The sequence below is a fragment of the Crocuta crocuta genome, unplaced genomic scaffold, assembly GCF_008692635.1.
Source record: "Crocuta crocuta isolate KB4526 unplaced genomic scaffold, BGI_CrCroc_1.0 scaffold511, whole genome shotgun sequence".
Taxonomy (NCBI): domain Eukaryota; kingdom Metazoa; phylum Chordata; class Mammalia; order Carnivora; family Hyaenidae; genus Crocuta; species Crocuta crocuta.
The window spans coordinates 185,973-203,349 of NW_027532414.1; the positions used below are offsets into that span (position 1 = coordinate 185,973).

Consider the following 17,377-nt stretch of genomic DNA (forward strand, 5'->3'; position numbering starts at 1 on the left):
GTGTTAGTAATGTTCAGAGTGTTACTCATCTTATTATTCAGGCATTACTAATAAAGTATTTGTAGTTATTTTAACACTAATGGTATCAATTTAAGAAAAATTAAAATGTGACCCTACTATAAAGATGAGGAGAAAGAACTGATAGGGGTGTAGGATTTGGTGGAAGAATTGTAATACTTTATCTTTAGTAAAGAGATGCCAATGAATTGTGTGCGTGTTCAAAAAATCAATAAAAATAGACATGTAAGCATAGAGTTTAAAACGAGTTAATTACCAAAAAAATTAAAAATAACAAGAAGGTGTTATCTATGGGGAGACAGGCAGGGGTAGAAGTAAGACAGGAATTTATATAACCCTATAATATTATTTGACTTTTAAAACAGCATATACGGTTTACATTAGTGATTTTAAATAATAATTACAATAAGTAAATTTAATTACAAGTATGCACATATGTAAAAACATAAAATCCTAGATGAATAAAATCTCAGATATGATTTCGTTAGAGTTGTGGGACCTAATTTCTATTATATACATTCACTTGTTTGAAATTTGTATAGTTAATATTGTATCAGTCAGAAGAGGCTCTTGCTGACATGGTAATAAGCAATTCGACATAATGCAGTAAAACAAAGGGCACTTCGCATCCATTCTATATTTCCGTTGTGAATTGGTGAAGGGCATGTTCCATGTTTCCTCTCTCAAGAACCCATGCTTAAATCTTAAATTTTAAATACTGCTGGTTACCAGAGCAAGAACAAAACAAAACAACAAACACTTAAAAGAGATTTCTCACAATTAAATGCTCAACTGAGAAGTGACACATATGAATTCTAATGAATTCTAATTCTAAAACTCACTGTCCAGAATAGTCACACGTTTCTACCCAAGCCCAAACCAGAAAACATGTAATGCTATCATGTGCACAAAAGGCAAAGAAATTTATATAACTACTAAGCAAAATGAATGGCAAACACAAACACACAAACTTCTGCAGTGAAAATTTTACTTTTTTGCTTGGATTTTTTTTTAATTATTAAAACTTTTGAAAATGCGATATTCCCCTTTTACTGTACCATATTTCTCATTTCATCATCAATTACTTCCTGTAACTTCAGAAAAAGCGGTTTAGGAAAAGATTGCAACCCAAAAGAATAGTTCTAGCTTTTAAGAAAATCTTTTTTTCCTGATCAACTCTTTGGTTAATGCTTCTTTCACATCTTTATTCCTAAGGCTATAAATCATGGGGTTCAACATGGGAATTATCGTTGTGTAAAATACAGCAACCATTTTCCCCTGTTCCACAGACTCTTCTGAAGGGGGCCTGAGATACATGAAGAAAAGAGTTGCATAGAAGATGGTGACAGCTGTCAGATGGGAGCCACACGTAGAGAAAGCTTTGTGCCTGCCTTCTGTGGAACGAATCCTCAGGATAGCAGGAAAAATATAAAGGTAGGAAATCAGGATGATGAGGAGAGAAAAGGAAAGGTTACATCCAGCCACAACGAACATGGACAGCTCTTTGTTGTAAGTGTCAGAACAAGCCAGCTTAATGAGTGGTGGGTCAGCACAGTAGAAGTGGTTAATTTCATTAGGACCACAGAAGGCTAGGTTGTAAGTCCGCATGGTTTCCATGAGGCCGGTGAGTGCTCCGTACACATAAGGGCCCGTGATGAGGGATGTGCACACACTCTTGGACATCTTGCTGCCGTAAAGCAGAGGGTTGCAGATGGCCATGTACCGATCAAAGGCCATCACAGCCAGGATGTAGATCTCCACGTGGACCAAGGCAATGAAAAAGTAACACTGCACTAGACACGCAGGATAAGAAATGGTTTTCTTCTCCGACAAGAGACTCTCCAGCATCTTTGGGGTCACATTGGAAGAGAAGCACAGATCCACAAAGGATAAGTGGCTCAAGAAAAAGTACATGGGTTTGTGCAGCCGGGCATGGACCTGGATGAGTACAATCATGCCAAGATTCCCTGCGACTGTGACCACGTAAATGGCCAGAAACAGCACAAAGAGGAGAATCTGCAATTCCAGGCGACTGGTCAATCCAAGGAGAATGAACTCATTCACTGCGGTGAAATTTCTTCTCATAATTTCCTTTAAGGGCACATGAGAACTTTAGATCAGTACAGAATTTTTTTTAAGGTAAAAAATAATATTTTCTTATCATCATTTTGAGGTTTTTACATGTTTTTTCTTTCCCTTTCTATGACTTTTTGTCTCAAGAGACACTAGAAATAGTGGTTTAATGGGAAAGTATCCAATTAAGTGTTAGAAAACACACTTATACCTTGGGGGCTCAGTCACTAGTGGGCTCAAGTCTTTTTCGTTGATAAATATCCCTCTTATTTCTCTTTGTCCATTTACCATTTTGGTTTATATCAAAACATTTCTTATTCATCTGCATTTCTATTTTGTCTATTTTCAATATTTTATTAACCTCACATCATTTTTTTTTATCCCAGAGATTGCTTGTCAGTATCAATAAATATCTACCATTTAACTAAATGAATTTATGCAATAATATAATTACTGGTTGAGAACTTTGTACCATAAGTTCTTTTCTGGTTACAATTATTTCTTCCTGACCCTGCCACATTAACTCCTTCGCTCCTTTGTAAAAGGAAACTAAGGGATAAATTCATATATGCATCTTCATTCATTCTTTGTAAGATATAAGAACTCAATACTTCTATTTTAGAATGACTAGACAGTAGTTTGGGGGAAAATGGAAGAAAAGATAAAGCTTTCAAAAGTTGAGTGATTGTAAAATTTTTACCATGTATAATATAATATATATATAATATAATATATATATTATATATATAATATAATGCACAGGAAAGCTTTCAAAAAGTCTTTTAAGGTTTTTCCAGTCAATTCAATGTTTGTAGAAGCTTTTTTCAGTCCATCAAATATGAATTAGACCAGAGAATGACTCAGTCCATTATGTTTGTCTACATTTGAGAAAACAGACAGAAGAGCAAAATGATAGGCTAAACTGGAAAACAGTGTGGAGATTCCTCAAAAAATTAACAGCAGAACTCCTTTATGACCCTGGAATAGCACTGCTAGGAATTTACACAAGGGATACAGGGGTGCTGATGCATAAGGGCATGGGTACCCCAATGTTCATAGCAGCACTCTCAACAATAGCCAAAACATGGAAACAGCCTATATGTCATCAACTGATGAATGGATCAAGAAGATGTGGTTTATCTATACAATGGAATACTACATGGCAATGAGAAAGAATGAAATCTGGCCATTTGTAGCAATGTGAATGGAACTTGAGGGTGTTATGCTAAGTGAAATAAGTCAGGCAGAGAAAGACAGATGCCATATGTTTTCACTCATATGTGGCTCAGGAGAAATTTAACAGAAGACCATGGGGAATGGGGAAGGGGAAAAAACAGTTGAGGAGAGGGAGGGGGGCAAACCATAAGAGATTCTTAAATACTGAGAACAAACTTAGGGTTGATGGGGAATGGGGGAAAGGGGGAAATAGGTGACAGGCATAGAGGAGAGCATTTGTTTGGATGAGCATTGGGTGTTATATGGAAATCAACTTGAGAATAAACTATATTTAAAAAATGAAAGCCTAAAGTGTCCATCAACGGATGAATGGATCAAGAAAATGTGGTTTATCTATACGATGGAATACTACATGGCAATGAGAAAGNGGGCACTTATGGGGATGAGCACTAGATGTTGTATGGAAACCAACTTGACAATAAACTATTTGGAAAAAAATGATAGCATAGAGCCACAGACAGGTTTGAGACAGACTGGATAGAAGCAGTACCTCACCCATAGCCATTTTAGTGCTTGCTCCTAGGAGCTATGGTTGGTCTTTATGCAACAGTGCTAAAAAACAAAAATAAAACCAAAACAAACAAAAAACTGGTAAAACTTGGGGCGCCTGGGTGGCTTAGTCNCCTTTCTCTTTTTTTATTCTCAGTCTAGATTTTCTACCTCCAAAGAGTAGGTTCTAGGGAAGAGAATGTGATGAAAGAGTAGTATGCAATTTTTATCCATCCCTTTCTACCATAGGCTTGCCCTTCCCTTCCTCCTTTCTGCCTCACACTGGCAGCTGGGAGCCCATAGTGCTTAGCTACCCTGGATCATATGGATGAGATGACAGAAATGTCACAATGACTAAAATCATGGCAGAGCTGAACTGACATACCAGCTCAGAGTTTTATATGAAAGAGAATTAAATTTCTACTTTAACTATTATTTTGTTTTGCTATTGCAAGAAATGAAATCCTTTCTTTATAAACAATTCATGACTAACATATACTTCCAGGATTACTATAAGTCTCTGTAGAACTCATCCTGGGCTTCAGACTTGCATTGGCCATTGCTTCTTTCTTATAGGTTTTCAAAATACAGGCAGTCTAGAATCAATACTCTTGGTGGACCAAACAGTTAAAATCTGTGACAAACACATGGGGCACGTGGGTGGCTCAGTAAGTTAAGTCACCAACTTCAGCCCAGGTCATGATCTCACAGTTCGTGGATCTGAGCCCCATTCAGGCTCTGTGCTGGCAGCTCAGAGCCTGGAGCCTGCTTCTGACTCTGTATCCCTCTCTCTCTGCCCCTCTCCTACACATGCTCACACACGCTCACCTCTCTTTCTCTCAAAATTAAAGAAACATTAAAAAACATTTTTTTAAATCTGTGACAAACACAAACCCGTTAGGAGATGGAATATCAATCATTACTAGTTTGATCCAAATTCTTTAGAAAATTATCCCTTCATCTTAAAAAATATCTGGTATTAAGCTATAACAGAAGAGAAATATAGATCCCCAAGCAAAGATATATGTAATCGTGGATTTATTTCCCACTCAATCAACAAGTTTCCTCTTGAAAAAAAGAAAGTTTATCTACATAAGATAAAACTATCAGGTGATAATTATTAGAATTTAATTAATACCTCAGAGGTTACGCCCAAAGACAATGTTATGACTTAAAAATTGTGATGACAGTATTTAAATAATCACAGTATTAGCCTCTTGAGACCTTGTAAATATGCCGGAAGCCTTTTTTCCCATCCATTCTATGTTCTCACATGTGCGCCTGTGCACACACAAGCACACTCGCGCGCGGGCACACACACACACTCTAGGTAATGCAGGTGAAAGGTACTTAAAACAAAACTGGTTTAAAAATGAAATCTAACCATTAGTCATTTATTCCTTAAATTCTCCTCGTGTAACCACAGAGGATTTTTCCAGAGATTTACAGCACTTAATCCCTAGTCTCATAACATATCTCTGTTCTTTCATTTTTTGGTTTTGCTTTTGTTTTCTCTTCCTCATTAAAATTTCTTGGCTCTAGCTCTTATATTCTCGAATGACCTCAAGAACTCCATATTATCCTGAGCAGTTCATGTTTTGTTGGCTCCTGTCCTCTAGCTCAGCCCTAGACCAACTGCTGCCTAGTGAACACATTAAGATGTTTTGAAAAACTAAAAACCTTTCTGTATGATAGGAACCATCATCCTTCCAAAAATGGTTATTTAGGATATGTATGGAGTGTGTCACGGTTTTTTTCTCATCTCCTACTTGAGATGAGAGCACTGAAACCTCATGTTGCACCTTCTATGTGTTCGTGCCCTTTTCTTCCCTTCCATCTTTCTTAAAAATAATGTACTAAGCTATCTGTATGCTTGGCAAAACTTTAAAAATTATTTTGTGCTCAAATGTTTCCAGTATCCTTAATACAGGCGTTCATCTCACAGGTTTGGCAACTGGGCAGATTCGATTTTAAAAAGTACAAGTGTGCTGCCTACCAGCTCGGTGATTACAGACGTCTTGACCTATATCAGCCTCAGTTTTCTCACATTTAAAATGTTGCTGCATGATTTTGTTCTGAAGATTTTAAAACATACAAGGTATGTAAATATCTGACTATGTGTGAGACATATAGACTATCAAAAGAAATTCTTAACATCTACCTTCCCTTTGTTTAATATTTAGAAGAATAAAAATACCCAAATTATGAGCATTGACATTTGTTATAGGAGTGGCTCTGGTTTTTGTCTAGGTAGCCATTTACCCATTCCAACTGCACGTCGATTCCTACCAAATAAGAAATTGGATTCCAAGTATACACAGAAACACCTTGACCCATTCCTAACATGCAAAATAGACAGCCCTACCTATACAGAAGTAGGAAAACCAATGTGCCTTCAAAAATCCATGAAGGAAATTGTTGCTCCTGTTTAAAAGGGTGATTATTTTTCCCTATGGTATTAAAACAAATCAACATGAAGCAATCAATTCTGCCAATTAAAAATTTCCAGGAGACAGCTCAAGGACATGGGAATTAGGGATGGCTTAAGCTTCTCTTCTGTGTCTTCTTCTTCCTCTCTCTCGGGAATGGTCTTACTGAACATTTGTCAAACCTTGCTGGGCCCATTCCCCCTCATTGCCTCCATCACTCCCCAGAGAGGGCTGCATTCTAAAGAGTTTCAATTTCACTTGTCCACCAGTGTGACAGAGCATATTCTACCATATGGTATTATTGCAGTGATCAGACATTCATTTGAAAAAAGGGGCTTTTAGGGGTGCCTGGGTAGCTCAGTCAGTTAAGCGTTGACTCATGTACTCATGGGTCATGGGATGATCCCCATGTTGGCCTCTGTGCTGACAGTTCAGAGCCTGGAACTGCTTCAGAATCTATGTCTCCTTCTCACTCTGCCCCTCCCCTGCTTGTGCTCTGTCTCTCAAAAATAAATAAACGTTAAAAACATTAAGAACTTTTTTAAAAGGGGGTATTTTAGTCCTTTATTTGACTTATTTTACAATGTTTATTTTTAGAAGAGGCCAAAAGGAAACGAAAGCAATTGGAGACTCCTACATAATCCACATGATTGACAGTGTTTCCAACTCCTTAATTTCTAGGTCATTGTGTACTTTGTATAGCTGTTGAATTTCTTAGTGGTTAAGTGTTTATAATATATTAGATTAACAAAATACTTAACTTTTATTAGGTTTGCCATACTGAACTCCTTTTTTCATGTAAGATTTTGTCAAAAACTCATTTAAAATTTTCAGGTTAACATTATTGTTGATTTTTTTAATGTTTATTTATTTTTGAGAGAGAGAAACAGAGTGCAAGCAGGGGAGGGGCAGAGAGAGAGGGAGACACAGAATCTGAAGCAGGCTCCAGGCTCTAAGCGGTCAGCACAGAGCCGCACACAGGGCTTGAACTCATGAACTGTGAGATGAAATGAGCCCAAAGTCCTGAGCCACCCAAGTGCCCCTCAGTTTAATATTATTGAACCAGTTTTACAGCTGAAGGAAGTGAGCCTTAGAAAAGATAATCACTTTTCTCAAAATGAAAGACCTATTCAGTGACCTGGGTGAGATGAGAAAGCAGATCTGACTACAAATCTACTGTCTTGAGCCACTAACGTTCATGGTTTCCTCACAGTTACTTCATCTCATCCCAGAAAGTGGGTTAAACATCATCTCACTTCACAAACAAATTAAACATCTACAAGAATGCCTGAAAAATTCCTATTTTTCTAGATTCATGGAAGCATTTTCTAATAAATGTTATTACCACATTTAGCAAGAGAGAGAACCTGGTAACATGGGCTTCGTTTCACGGGGGAATTAATTCTCTTTACACAGGCTAGTCCTTTAGGGTAGGTGAGTTACCCTCTTCTGACTTCTTCATCTTTCAAATGCATATGAGTAGAGACACCTGGATGGCTCAGTTGGTTAAGCATCAACTATGGCTCAGATCATGATCTCCTGGTTTGTTGGTTCAAGCCCCTCATCAGGTTCTGCTTAAGATTCTATGTACCTCTCTGTCTTTGCCCCTCCCCCGCTCGCACTCCACACTCCTTCTCTCTCTCTTTAAAAAATAAATAAACGTTAAACATAAAATAAAGTAAAAAAATAAAATAAAATAAAATGCTTGTGGATATACTACAGCATATCCTAGGTCACTGTCATTTCAAATATTCTGCATTTAAATATCTTAATATCAATAAAATTGAGAAAATAAAATACAAATGACTTCCTTTATTAGAAATTTAGGATAAACAATATTTTTGTTTTCTGAGAGCTTAGTAGAACTCAAATTTGCTCAGCAATTTGGGGGGCAAGGGGAGGTTTACCACCATGCACTTTGGGATCTTAATAGCAGGGAATTGGGAAGTACAACACTAAATTTGTGTAGAAATGAGGTGTTAGAAAAATAACAAGGACATACGAACAGATAAGTTAGTGATCAATTTAAATCTTTCTCCTAAAGTCAATACCAGGCTGGAAGGAAGAACTAGAACTTTTGGACTGGAGTAAAAATGGTTTGGAAAGAATATTCTCATTTGCTGGATTAATAATGATAATGGCCAGTCACTCAGTCTTTGTCTCCCATGATTAAAACAAGATTATTCTTGTCTCTCAACCCTACATGCTGAATCATGACTGAAAGTCATATTCTCTTCTTATCACTACTCAGGTTAAGAAGTGATGGTGGATCCTCCTCTATGCCAGATTAAATCTCAGTATGTTAGCAAAACTTCCCATCTCTCCTCATCTAATCCAGTTTACTATTCAGACTCATCTTTTCTCATTTGCCTATCCATAATTGGTGTTCCAGGCACAACCAAGCTATTCTTCCTGGATCAATTGATTCCTTCTTCAGAAAATGGTTTTGCCCCATCTTTGCCTTTTGAAATTTCACCCAACTTCCAAAGCTCAGCTCAATGATTACTTTCTCTGTGAGAAATACCTTGAAAGTCTTAAGCAAAGTTAATATTTTTTTCCTCTGTGCCCAGAAAACAATTAAAGACAAATGCTTCAACTGTTTTTCTTACCCAAGCAAGTCCTCTGGTAAAATAGTTGTGGAATTTTCTCCGTAAATAAGTATTACTCTTCATAAATACTAGGTATATAGTTAATCACTTTTAAAACTTACAGTGCCTTATCTTTGATAGACCTTAAAAACTTTGTGTTGAGCTGAGTTAAATAAACATGTGGCCCCAAACATACAAAGATATTTCTATCAGTTGAAGTGTGAAGCAAGAGGCAACTTGTCCTCAATGTAGTCTTGCCTCTGTGAAACAGGCTGTCATTAAGGTCATGAAATAAAGCAAGTCTTCCAGGAAAAAAAAAAATCATTTTATTATAATAGGTCTTCCAATCAAAGATCATCAGAACAAGCAAAGATTTTAACTGTATTGCAATCCCGAAATCAATGGATCCTTCACATGTATTCTGATTTCTTAAGCTCATTCATCAGAGAATCACATTATTTATTAAGTGTTCCTTAACATTCATGAAAATTAATTCAACAATGAAATCACCCCTGGACACATACTTGTGGGATATGAAACAGATAAGATTTATAAAGAGAGGAAACAGTCTTTGAAGCCAAAGATTTGCAGTAAGTCACTTACCATTCTTGACTCTTGATTGGACATTTTTGGAAATTTCCTCTACAAGATTCTTATTTTGTTATATATGTATTTATTTACTTAAAAATGTTTAATGTTTATTTATTTTGAGAGAAAGAGAGAGAGAGTGAGCGAAAGAGAGAGCAGGGGAGGGACGGAAAGAGAGGGAGACACAGAATGTGAAGCAAGCTCCAGGCTATGAGGTGTCAGCACAAAGCCCGATGCAAGGGTCCAACACACAAGCTGTGAGATCATGACCTGAGATAAATAAAGTTGGAAGCTTAACCAACTGAGCTACCCAGGCACCCCAATTATGTTATTCATATAAGGAACCACCTTCCCTGAAGAAAGGAAAACAAAACCTGTTTTTATTATTTTTATTTTTTAAAGAAAACATGGTTTTCACATTACATAATAACATAATCAATATGTCCTTCAGATTATTCATCTAGTGATTTTTCATGTTGTGAATAAAAGATTTATGTAATGACCTCCTCATATTTTCAAATGTCACGTCTTTATCTTGCTCTTTATTATTTGGTAGTTTAAAAGAAGACTTATGACATATAACAGAGACACTATTTTAATTTTGCTACTCATTTTTTCAAGGAGGAGTCATTGTCCAGCTATACATGTAATATAAGATTCAAAAGCAGAGAGGGTTATTTGGTTTACAATGACTGGAAATATTGAAAATTAGGTGTAAAAGTGACAAGTTGACACTCCCATATATTCCTAAGCACAATCTGGAGCTCCCCTATGGTTTATGGTAAAATCTAGTTTTTACTATTACAGTAGCTACAAAGTGGCAAGATATGATGATAATGTGCCATGCTGCCAGCTCTTGAGAAGAAAACTCTGATGTCATACAAATCTGTATCAAATCTAATATATAGACAGTGGCAGCTATATAACAGTAGAACACTTTGGACCCAATATTGTAACTACATGAAAAGCAAATGGTGAGGTCATATGAATGTGATTGTCACAAACAACATCAGGGACAGAACATTGAGTTAACACCAGTGGGATCATGTTACAGTGTTCAAATAAATTTAACAAGAAAATGACTGTTTTTAAGTAAAAAATTAACCAAAATGTGTGGGATTGGCAGATTGGTGAAAACATAGTATGGGAATGTGATCCACAGAATTAAGCTCAAGTTTTCCACAAGAAGGAGATACAAATAACTAGAGACAAGTCAAAGAACACCTGCAACACCAGACAATTGGTCAACCTCAGGAAGCTAAATTCCTTCCTTCTGGTCTGATTTATCCTGAACATTTCAAGAGAAATTTTGTTTAAGAAAATAAAAAATAGACCAACTGTACATGAATAAATTATACACAATTAAGATTCCATCAGTGTGTCTCCTATGTTTTCCAATTCCCATCACCTTATACAACTAATATTGTAATTTCCAACCTGTAAACATTCTCTAATTTCTATCTATCTATCATCAACATCATCATCATCTATCTATCATCCGTTTATTACATATTTGGTTCTTAAGGGAGCATAGACTCTGTACCAGGCTAAGCAATAGGAAAATAATTGCTTTAAAATTTTATATCAGACTGTGGAATTTACAAGATTATGGGGAACACAGACACTAATTAATTAACCAAAACTACATATACATGTAGTAGGAGAAAAGTACAGAAAACTATGAGAGGAAACAAAGTCTCAAATAGATGAAGTACCCTTATTGTTAATAACAAAAATTATTTCACTCTTATTGAGTGAATACCATACATCATGCATTGTACTAAGTACTTTATAGGTATTTTTTAATGTTTTTACCTGAATATAATTGACATACAATGTTACCTTCATTTCAGGTGTACAACACATGTATTAATCCATTTTTCAACACAGCTTCCCTATGAGAAAATACTATATATACTTATCTTACAGAGGAGAAAATGAGGCAGAAAGATTAAGAAATTTACTCAGTAAGTAAGATTCCAAAGTTTATGTTCTTAACTATTTATTACTTTAGCTGATAAACGATGGACTCAGGTTCTGACTACAAAGCTCAGATTGAATTTGTCTATACCTTATAAAATAGGATGTCTTCTCATAGTATATCATATTATTCAGTGTGCATTCAGCTGTCAATCAGCTGATCAACAATATATTTAGAATACAGAAAATGGTAGTTTTGTTCCTTACATGACTTTCCCCTTCAAAAAAGTATAGATGAGATTAAACCATGTGTGGTGCTCTGGGCTGAGTGTGGAGCCTCCTTAAGATTCTATTTCTCCCTCTGCCTTCCTCCCACTCCTGTACGAGTGCTCGCTCTCTCTTCTGAAAAAAAAAAAAAAAGGATTGTGAAAAAAGGTGGGAGGTGGCGAGTGTTCCAGGCTGGCTCAGTTGGTACAGAATGCAACTCTTGATCACAGGGTTGTAATTTCAAGCCCCACATTTGGGTGTAGAGATTACTTAAAAACATTTTTTTAATGTATATCATAGAAGGAAAAAAGAACAATAAATGTTGAAGCCAGACACATTTGGACTTCTCAGCAATGTGATTTCAGGTAAGCAATTAATCTGTTAGTCTCTACTCATCTTTAAAATAAGGATAACACAGCCTGGGTGGCTCAGTCCATTAAGAGTCTGACTTTTTTTTTTTTTTTTCTAGGAGAGAGAGACAGCGTGAGCAGGGGAGGGTCAGAGAGAGAGGGAGTCACAGACTGAAACAGGCTCCAGGCTCTGAGCTCGCAGTCAGCACAGAGCCCGACGCGGGGCTCGAACCCACGAACCGTGAGATCATGACCTAAGCGAAAGTCGGAAAGTTGGACGCTTAACCGACTAAGCCACCCAGGCGCCCCAAGAGTCTGACTTTGACTCAGGTCAAGATCTCACGGGTCCCCCATCGAGCTCTGTGCTGACAGCTTGGAGCCCATTTCAGATTCTGTGTCTCCCGCTCTCTCTGCCCCTCCCTTGCTCATGCTCTGAATCTCTCATTCTCTCTCTCTCAAAAGTACACAAACATTTAAAAATGTTTAAAATAAATAAAGTAGGGATAGCAGTTCTGTAATCATAATATTGATGGGCAGATTAAGTGAAACAACGTATATTAAAACAGTACTTGAACTTTGGTGAGTATTGTTATTTCCTTCTTTCTCCTTCATGTGTGTGTGTGAATGTGAGAATCTAAACATTCATCAGATATCAGGAAATATGTGATATATTAAGAAAAATGTTAGAATTAAAACAATATCATTCCTTCGATCATTTGTTTATTTTTTAAGTACACATGAATTAGATTTCCTTTAAAAAACTACTCATTAGAGGGGCACCAGGGCGGCTTAGTCGGTTAAGCATCTGACTTCGGCTCAGGTCATGATTTCAAGGTTTGTGGATTCGAGCCGCCATGGGGCTCTGTGTTGAGAGCTAGCTCAGAGTCTGGAACCAGTTTCAGATTTTGTGTCTCCTTCTCTCTTTGACCCTCTCCTGCTCACGCTGTCTCTTTCTCTCAGAAATAAATAAAATATTTTTTAAAAACTACTCAATAGATTCATGATCTTTTAGCTAGGTGATAAATATTCTCATTTTCTCATAGATTCTTCCACCACTGTATCACTTAAATCTTTTAAATAAATTAAAATAAAGTTCAGAATTAATTGTAATGAAGTAGAGTGAGAATTTAGGAGCCTTATAAGAGCTTATACTCATAAAATTCCTTATGAGAGCTTTTATCATTAACTAGGAATTCTGTAATTTTTAGGAAAAAGTCCAGGGTCTACTGAAATAAGTCATTAATAAAAAAAAGCATTGCATGAGCACATGCTTACTCCATGTCTAGCACAGTACAATATAAATTTAAAAAATAAGCTGTCTAATGGTGTAATTCCAGCCAGCCAGCCAATTCATGAAAGCACTTGGTGGTGTCCTCTTTTATTTTAAATTTTGTGCATGTGGATATAACTATAGCTTTATATTGCTATTATCAGTCATATATATCAATACAGTATCTCTGAACAATGTCATTAGTCTATAATTTATATATCTCAATGGTCATTTGTTGGTTCACTCCAAAACACTTTCTTACATATGCGAAACTGAGGCATATGGTTCACTTGCAGAATGGAAGTTCAGTTTTTCTATTCTGCAATCATTATTGCATCTTTATTTTATGCCAAGCGAGGCTATAAAAATAGAGAAAAGGAATCTAAAAATCATAGCATTGAAATAAAGGAATGGGTTTTAACTAATTGCATACTATTTATGCAATTGCGTGTGTATGCAAATGTGTGTATGCTCAAACAGCAACAGAACTCTAGATATGTGTTTAGTAGAATCCAACACACAATTAACTGATGTTAAAATTTACAAAAGTTGTGATTTGTTTAGGTGTGTTTTTAACAGCATCCACAGACAATTTGACTTTCATATTAAAGATACTTCAAGAACATCTAGGAATAGAATGTTTGAAACAATTGTACAGGATAATATAAAATTAGTAAATATGAAAATGTTACTTTATAGAAAATATTGAACAGAAATAAGCTCTCAGGTAGAAGAGAAGCTTTGAAACACGACTGAGAAAAACATGTCAATTTGGACAGTGACTACAGTTCTATGGCTTTTCCTTTTTCATTGAAGGTAACATGTACATATGTGATTACAAATATTTTCTAATGCTTGTTTTGTTCAGATCCTGCCTAGACTGACATAACACTGAACTAAGAGCTATAAGTATGCTGGTGCAGGTGCGCAAAGAATGAACAGTTCTTGTCTTCTGTGATTATCTAAGACCAACTTCAATTCTCTCAGAATATGTTCTTTCTTTCCTCTGCTACATTAGCACTTCCATTTTCTTATATTATGTAGCACTGAACAAATTGCATTGCTTTTTCTCTTTCCAGAATTATGTCCAATCCTAGAGCTTCTTAGGGACTCTTGCTTGGTATTGGGGCAGCACTTGGCTTATTTTAGATACTCAGTAAACATTCCTCAACTCTGATTATGCTTCATAGGTGCAAATTCACCTAAAATGTTAACCTCTTTAAAAGTTAACTTGTCTTTGGCATTCTTTAGCATGAAAATATTGACAAACAAGTCATTATGTTTAGTTATAAAATTAGATGTATAATAATTAATTCTGCTAAAGGACAATTGTGGATAAAATTTGAATTATGATACAAATAGAATATATTTATGCCATCCTGAAAAATATGGATTAATAGACAAAAATGAATGAAGGTATGAAAACCCCAGATCCCAGGAGGCTGGGATATCATTGATAAACTCTACACAAGTGACAATTTCTTTTGAGGCAAGCCATATATTTTTGTAAAAAGACATCCATTGCCTGCTTCAGAAGTTAATATCTAAAAACGAATTGGAAGTGTTTGTGCACTGTTGGCGGCAGAAGGAAAGGAGTGTCTTACTGAAAGTGATTCTCACAAGTGGGGAGGAATAAATGGATATCAGGCTGCTCCTGGAGCTGTTATCATGACTTTTCTCTCCCAGAGGTGACAGCAAGGATCGATCAGCAATTCTGATTACATTCCTCTAGATAATGGACTAAAGCCCCTGCAGATCAATTAGTACATAATTACAAACTACTAAAAGTTTGCTGATGACAGCCAACTGTGTGTGTATGTATGTATATAGCCATACATCGGTTTGTAGATACAGAGAAGTTTTCCAAAAACATAAGAAACTGATAATTGTGATAACTTTGAAGAGGGACAATAGAAGATCAGAGTGGAGGGGATGAGGAGAAATCTTTTACTTTGTACTCTTCTGTAGAGATTGAATGTTGTAATATAGAATGCGTAATTTTTACAATGTGAAGATAACATATGATGCTGTAAATGGAAAAATGTATAAAAGAAGAGAAATTATCCACTCGACCTATATATCTAAGCTCCAACCCCTTACACCCTCAATGCACACTCAAACATCACCTGTCAAACTGTACATCTCCTGTACCTGTGTCTTTAATTTTTTGTCATTATATTGTAGACATTATAATAGATTAAAAGCTGCCTTTACTGTACATACAGTTAAAGTTGGATCCAGTTCTCATAAGTCCATCTTTTGTATAATTTATAAAGAAGGATACATTGTCATTTTATTTCAAAAGTATATCTCTTCTCATCAATTTCCAAAAAGCTTGTTTCACATTCTTGTTCCTCATACTATAAATGATGGGGTTCAACATAGGGCTTATAAAAGTGTAGAAAACAGCAATAATTTTAGACTGCTCCACTGACTTGTCCGTGGGAGGTCTAACATACATGCAGAAGAGGGTCCCATAAAACACAGTCACTGCCACCAGATGGGACCCACAGGTAGAAAAAGATTTGTGCCTGCCTTCAGCGGAACGCATCCTCAGGATGGCAACGAGAATGAAGATGTAGGAGATGAGGATTATGAGGAGGGAGATGGAGAGGTTAAATCCTGCTACCACAAACATGGACATCTCTTTAATGAAAGTGTCAGAGCAAGACAGCTGGATGAGGGGTGGGTCAGCACAGTAGAAGTGATTGATAACGTTGGAGCCACAGAAGCTCAAGCGGTACGTCCACATGATTTCCATCAGGCCACTGAGGAAGCCATAGACATATGGGCCAGCAATCAGGCGAATACAGACCCCTCTGGACATCTTGCTGCTGTAAAGCAAAGGGTTACAGATGGCCATGTACCTATCATAAGCCATTACAGCTAGCATGTAATATTCAGTAATCACCATGGCAATGAAAAAATAACACTGGACTAAACAGGCAGCATAGGAAATGGTTTTCTTCTCAGATAATAAGTTCACCAACATCTTGGGAGTCACATTAGTGGAATAACACAAATCCAAGCAGGACAAACTGGCAAGAAAGAAGTACATGGGAGTGTGGAGGCGTGAGTCTATCCTGATCAATACCAACATCCCAAGGTTCCCCCCCACAGTGATCAAGTAGATCACCAGGAACAGCACAAAGATGATGGGCTGAAGCTCTGGACGATCTGTTAATCCCAAGAGAACAAACTCAGTCACCAAGGTGGAATTTCCTCGGACCATTTTCTTAGCTATCAGCATTGTTCACTTAGATGAATTAAAATAAAGTAAGAAGTGAATGAGAAGTCCATCATATATTTCTTCTCTCTCTTTCTCCCATTCTCCTCCTTCTCACACTCCCAATCACTCTCACACATGACTAGTATCAGCATCTGAGATTGCAGGAAATGAGACTTTTCAGAAGGTGGTAGCCCCTAGAAGCTAGGGGTTTAATGTGCAGATGGTTCCCAAGAGAATGGCTCATGTGACACCAGCTTGTTTCAGAATGGGGGCCTGATCACCCAAAGTCTATCTAAAAATGGATTGAACCACCAACTGTCACTTACAGTTTTCTATAAAATCATGGGCTTCATCAATAGGCATGAGAATGGTACCAGATGAAATGGTGACATGTGTTTGGAAACACTTCTGCAGTCAACAGTGTGTGCAAATTTAGAAGTTCAACTTTTGAGAATTACACTCCACACTGGTTTTAGGAGAGAACCCAAAATAACAAGGCTTTGAAGGAATATATCTGGAGGCTGTTTTTACTGTGAGATTAATAAAGTAGAAGAAACTGTGGTATTCATATGTGAATAGACAAAGATAATGATCCCAAATTTGAAAATAACAAAGCCCTGTATAAATCACTAATGAAAGAATTTTCATTCAGAAACATTTGTATGAAGAAAGGAAGATAGACATAGATTGGGGAATAAAGAAGTGGTCAAGGAAGTGGGTTATTCTTTTGGATAAAAGTATCAATTCACATAATATCAATTATAATGAAAATAAAATGAGAAATTATTTTTCCAGGAGTTGGGAGAATATATTTTCATCATGGATTCTAAATGTTGTTATGTTATTGTATGTGATAGACTAAATAAGGTAAGGGACCAGATCTCAAATGCCTCTGGTAGCCTGTTAGATAATAAGGATGA

At 36.5% G+C, this 17,377-nt stretch overlaps 2 protein-coding genes across 3 annotated transcripts; both read right to left on the reverse strand.

Annotated features, from left to right (window-relative positions):
• Nucleotides 1–1,167: 1,167 nt before the first annotated feature.
• On the reverse strand, nt 1,168–2,103 carry LOC144243825 (olfactory receptor 5M8). Its single transcript, XM_077778965.1, has one exon. The coding sequence runs from the start codon at nt 2,101–2,103 to the stop codon at nt 1,168–1,170; it is 936 nt and encodes a 311-aa protein (XP_077635091.1).
• A 12,865-nt stretch (nt 2,104–14,968) lies between these two features.
• On the reverse strand, nt 14,969–16,478 carry LOC144243826 (olfactory receptor 5M5). Of its 2 annotated transcripts, XM_077778967.1 has the most exons (2): nt 15,564–16,460; nt 14,969–14,977 (listed from the first exon to the last, which is right to left on the reverse strand). In XM_077778967.1, exons 1-2 carry the CDS (start codon nt 16,458–16,460, stop codon nt 14,969–14,971), a joined length of 906 nt encoding a protein of 301 aa, XP_077635093.1. The 2 variants fall into 2 exon arrangements, with proteins under 2 accessions (XP_077635093.1, XP_077635092.1); XM_077778966.1 differs by lacking the exon at nt 14,969–14,977 and having other exon boundaries at nt 15,522–16,478.
• Nucleotides 16,479–17,377: the final 899 nt, after the last annotated feature.

Bases quoted from the DNA above. Each gene is read 5' to 3' on its own strand.
- LOC144243825 (XM_077778965.1), bottom strand. From the start codon at position 2,103: ATGAGAAGAAATTTCACCGCAGTGAATGAGTTCATTCTCCTTGGATTG.
- LOC144243826 (XM_077778966.1), bottom strand. From the start codon at position 16,478: ATGCTGATAGCTAAGAAAATGGTCCGAGGAAATTCCACCTTGGTGACT.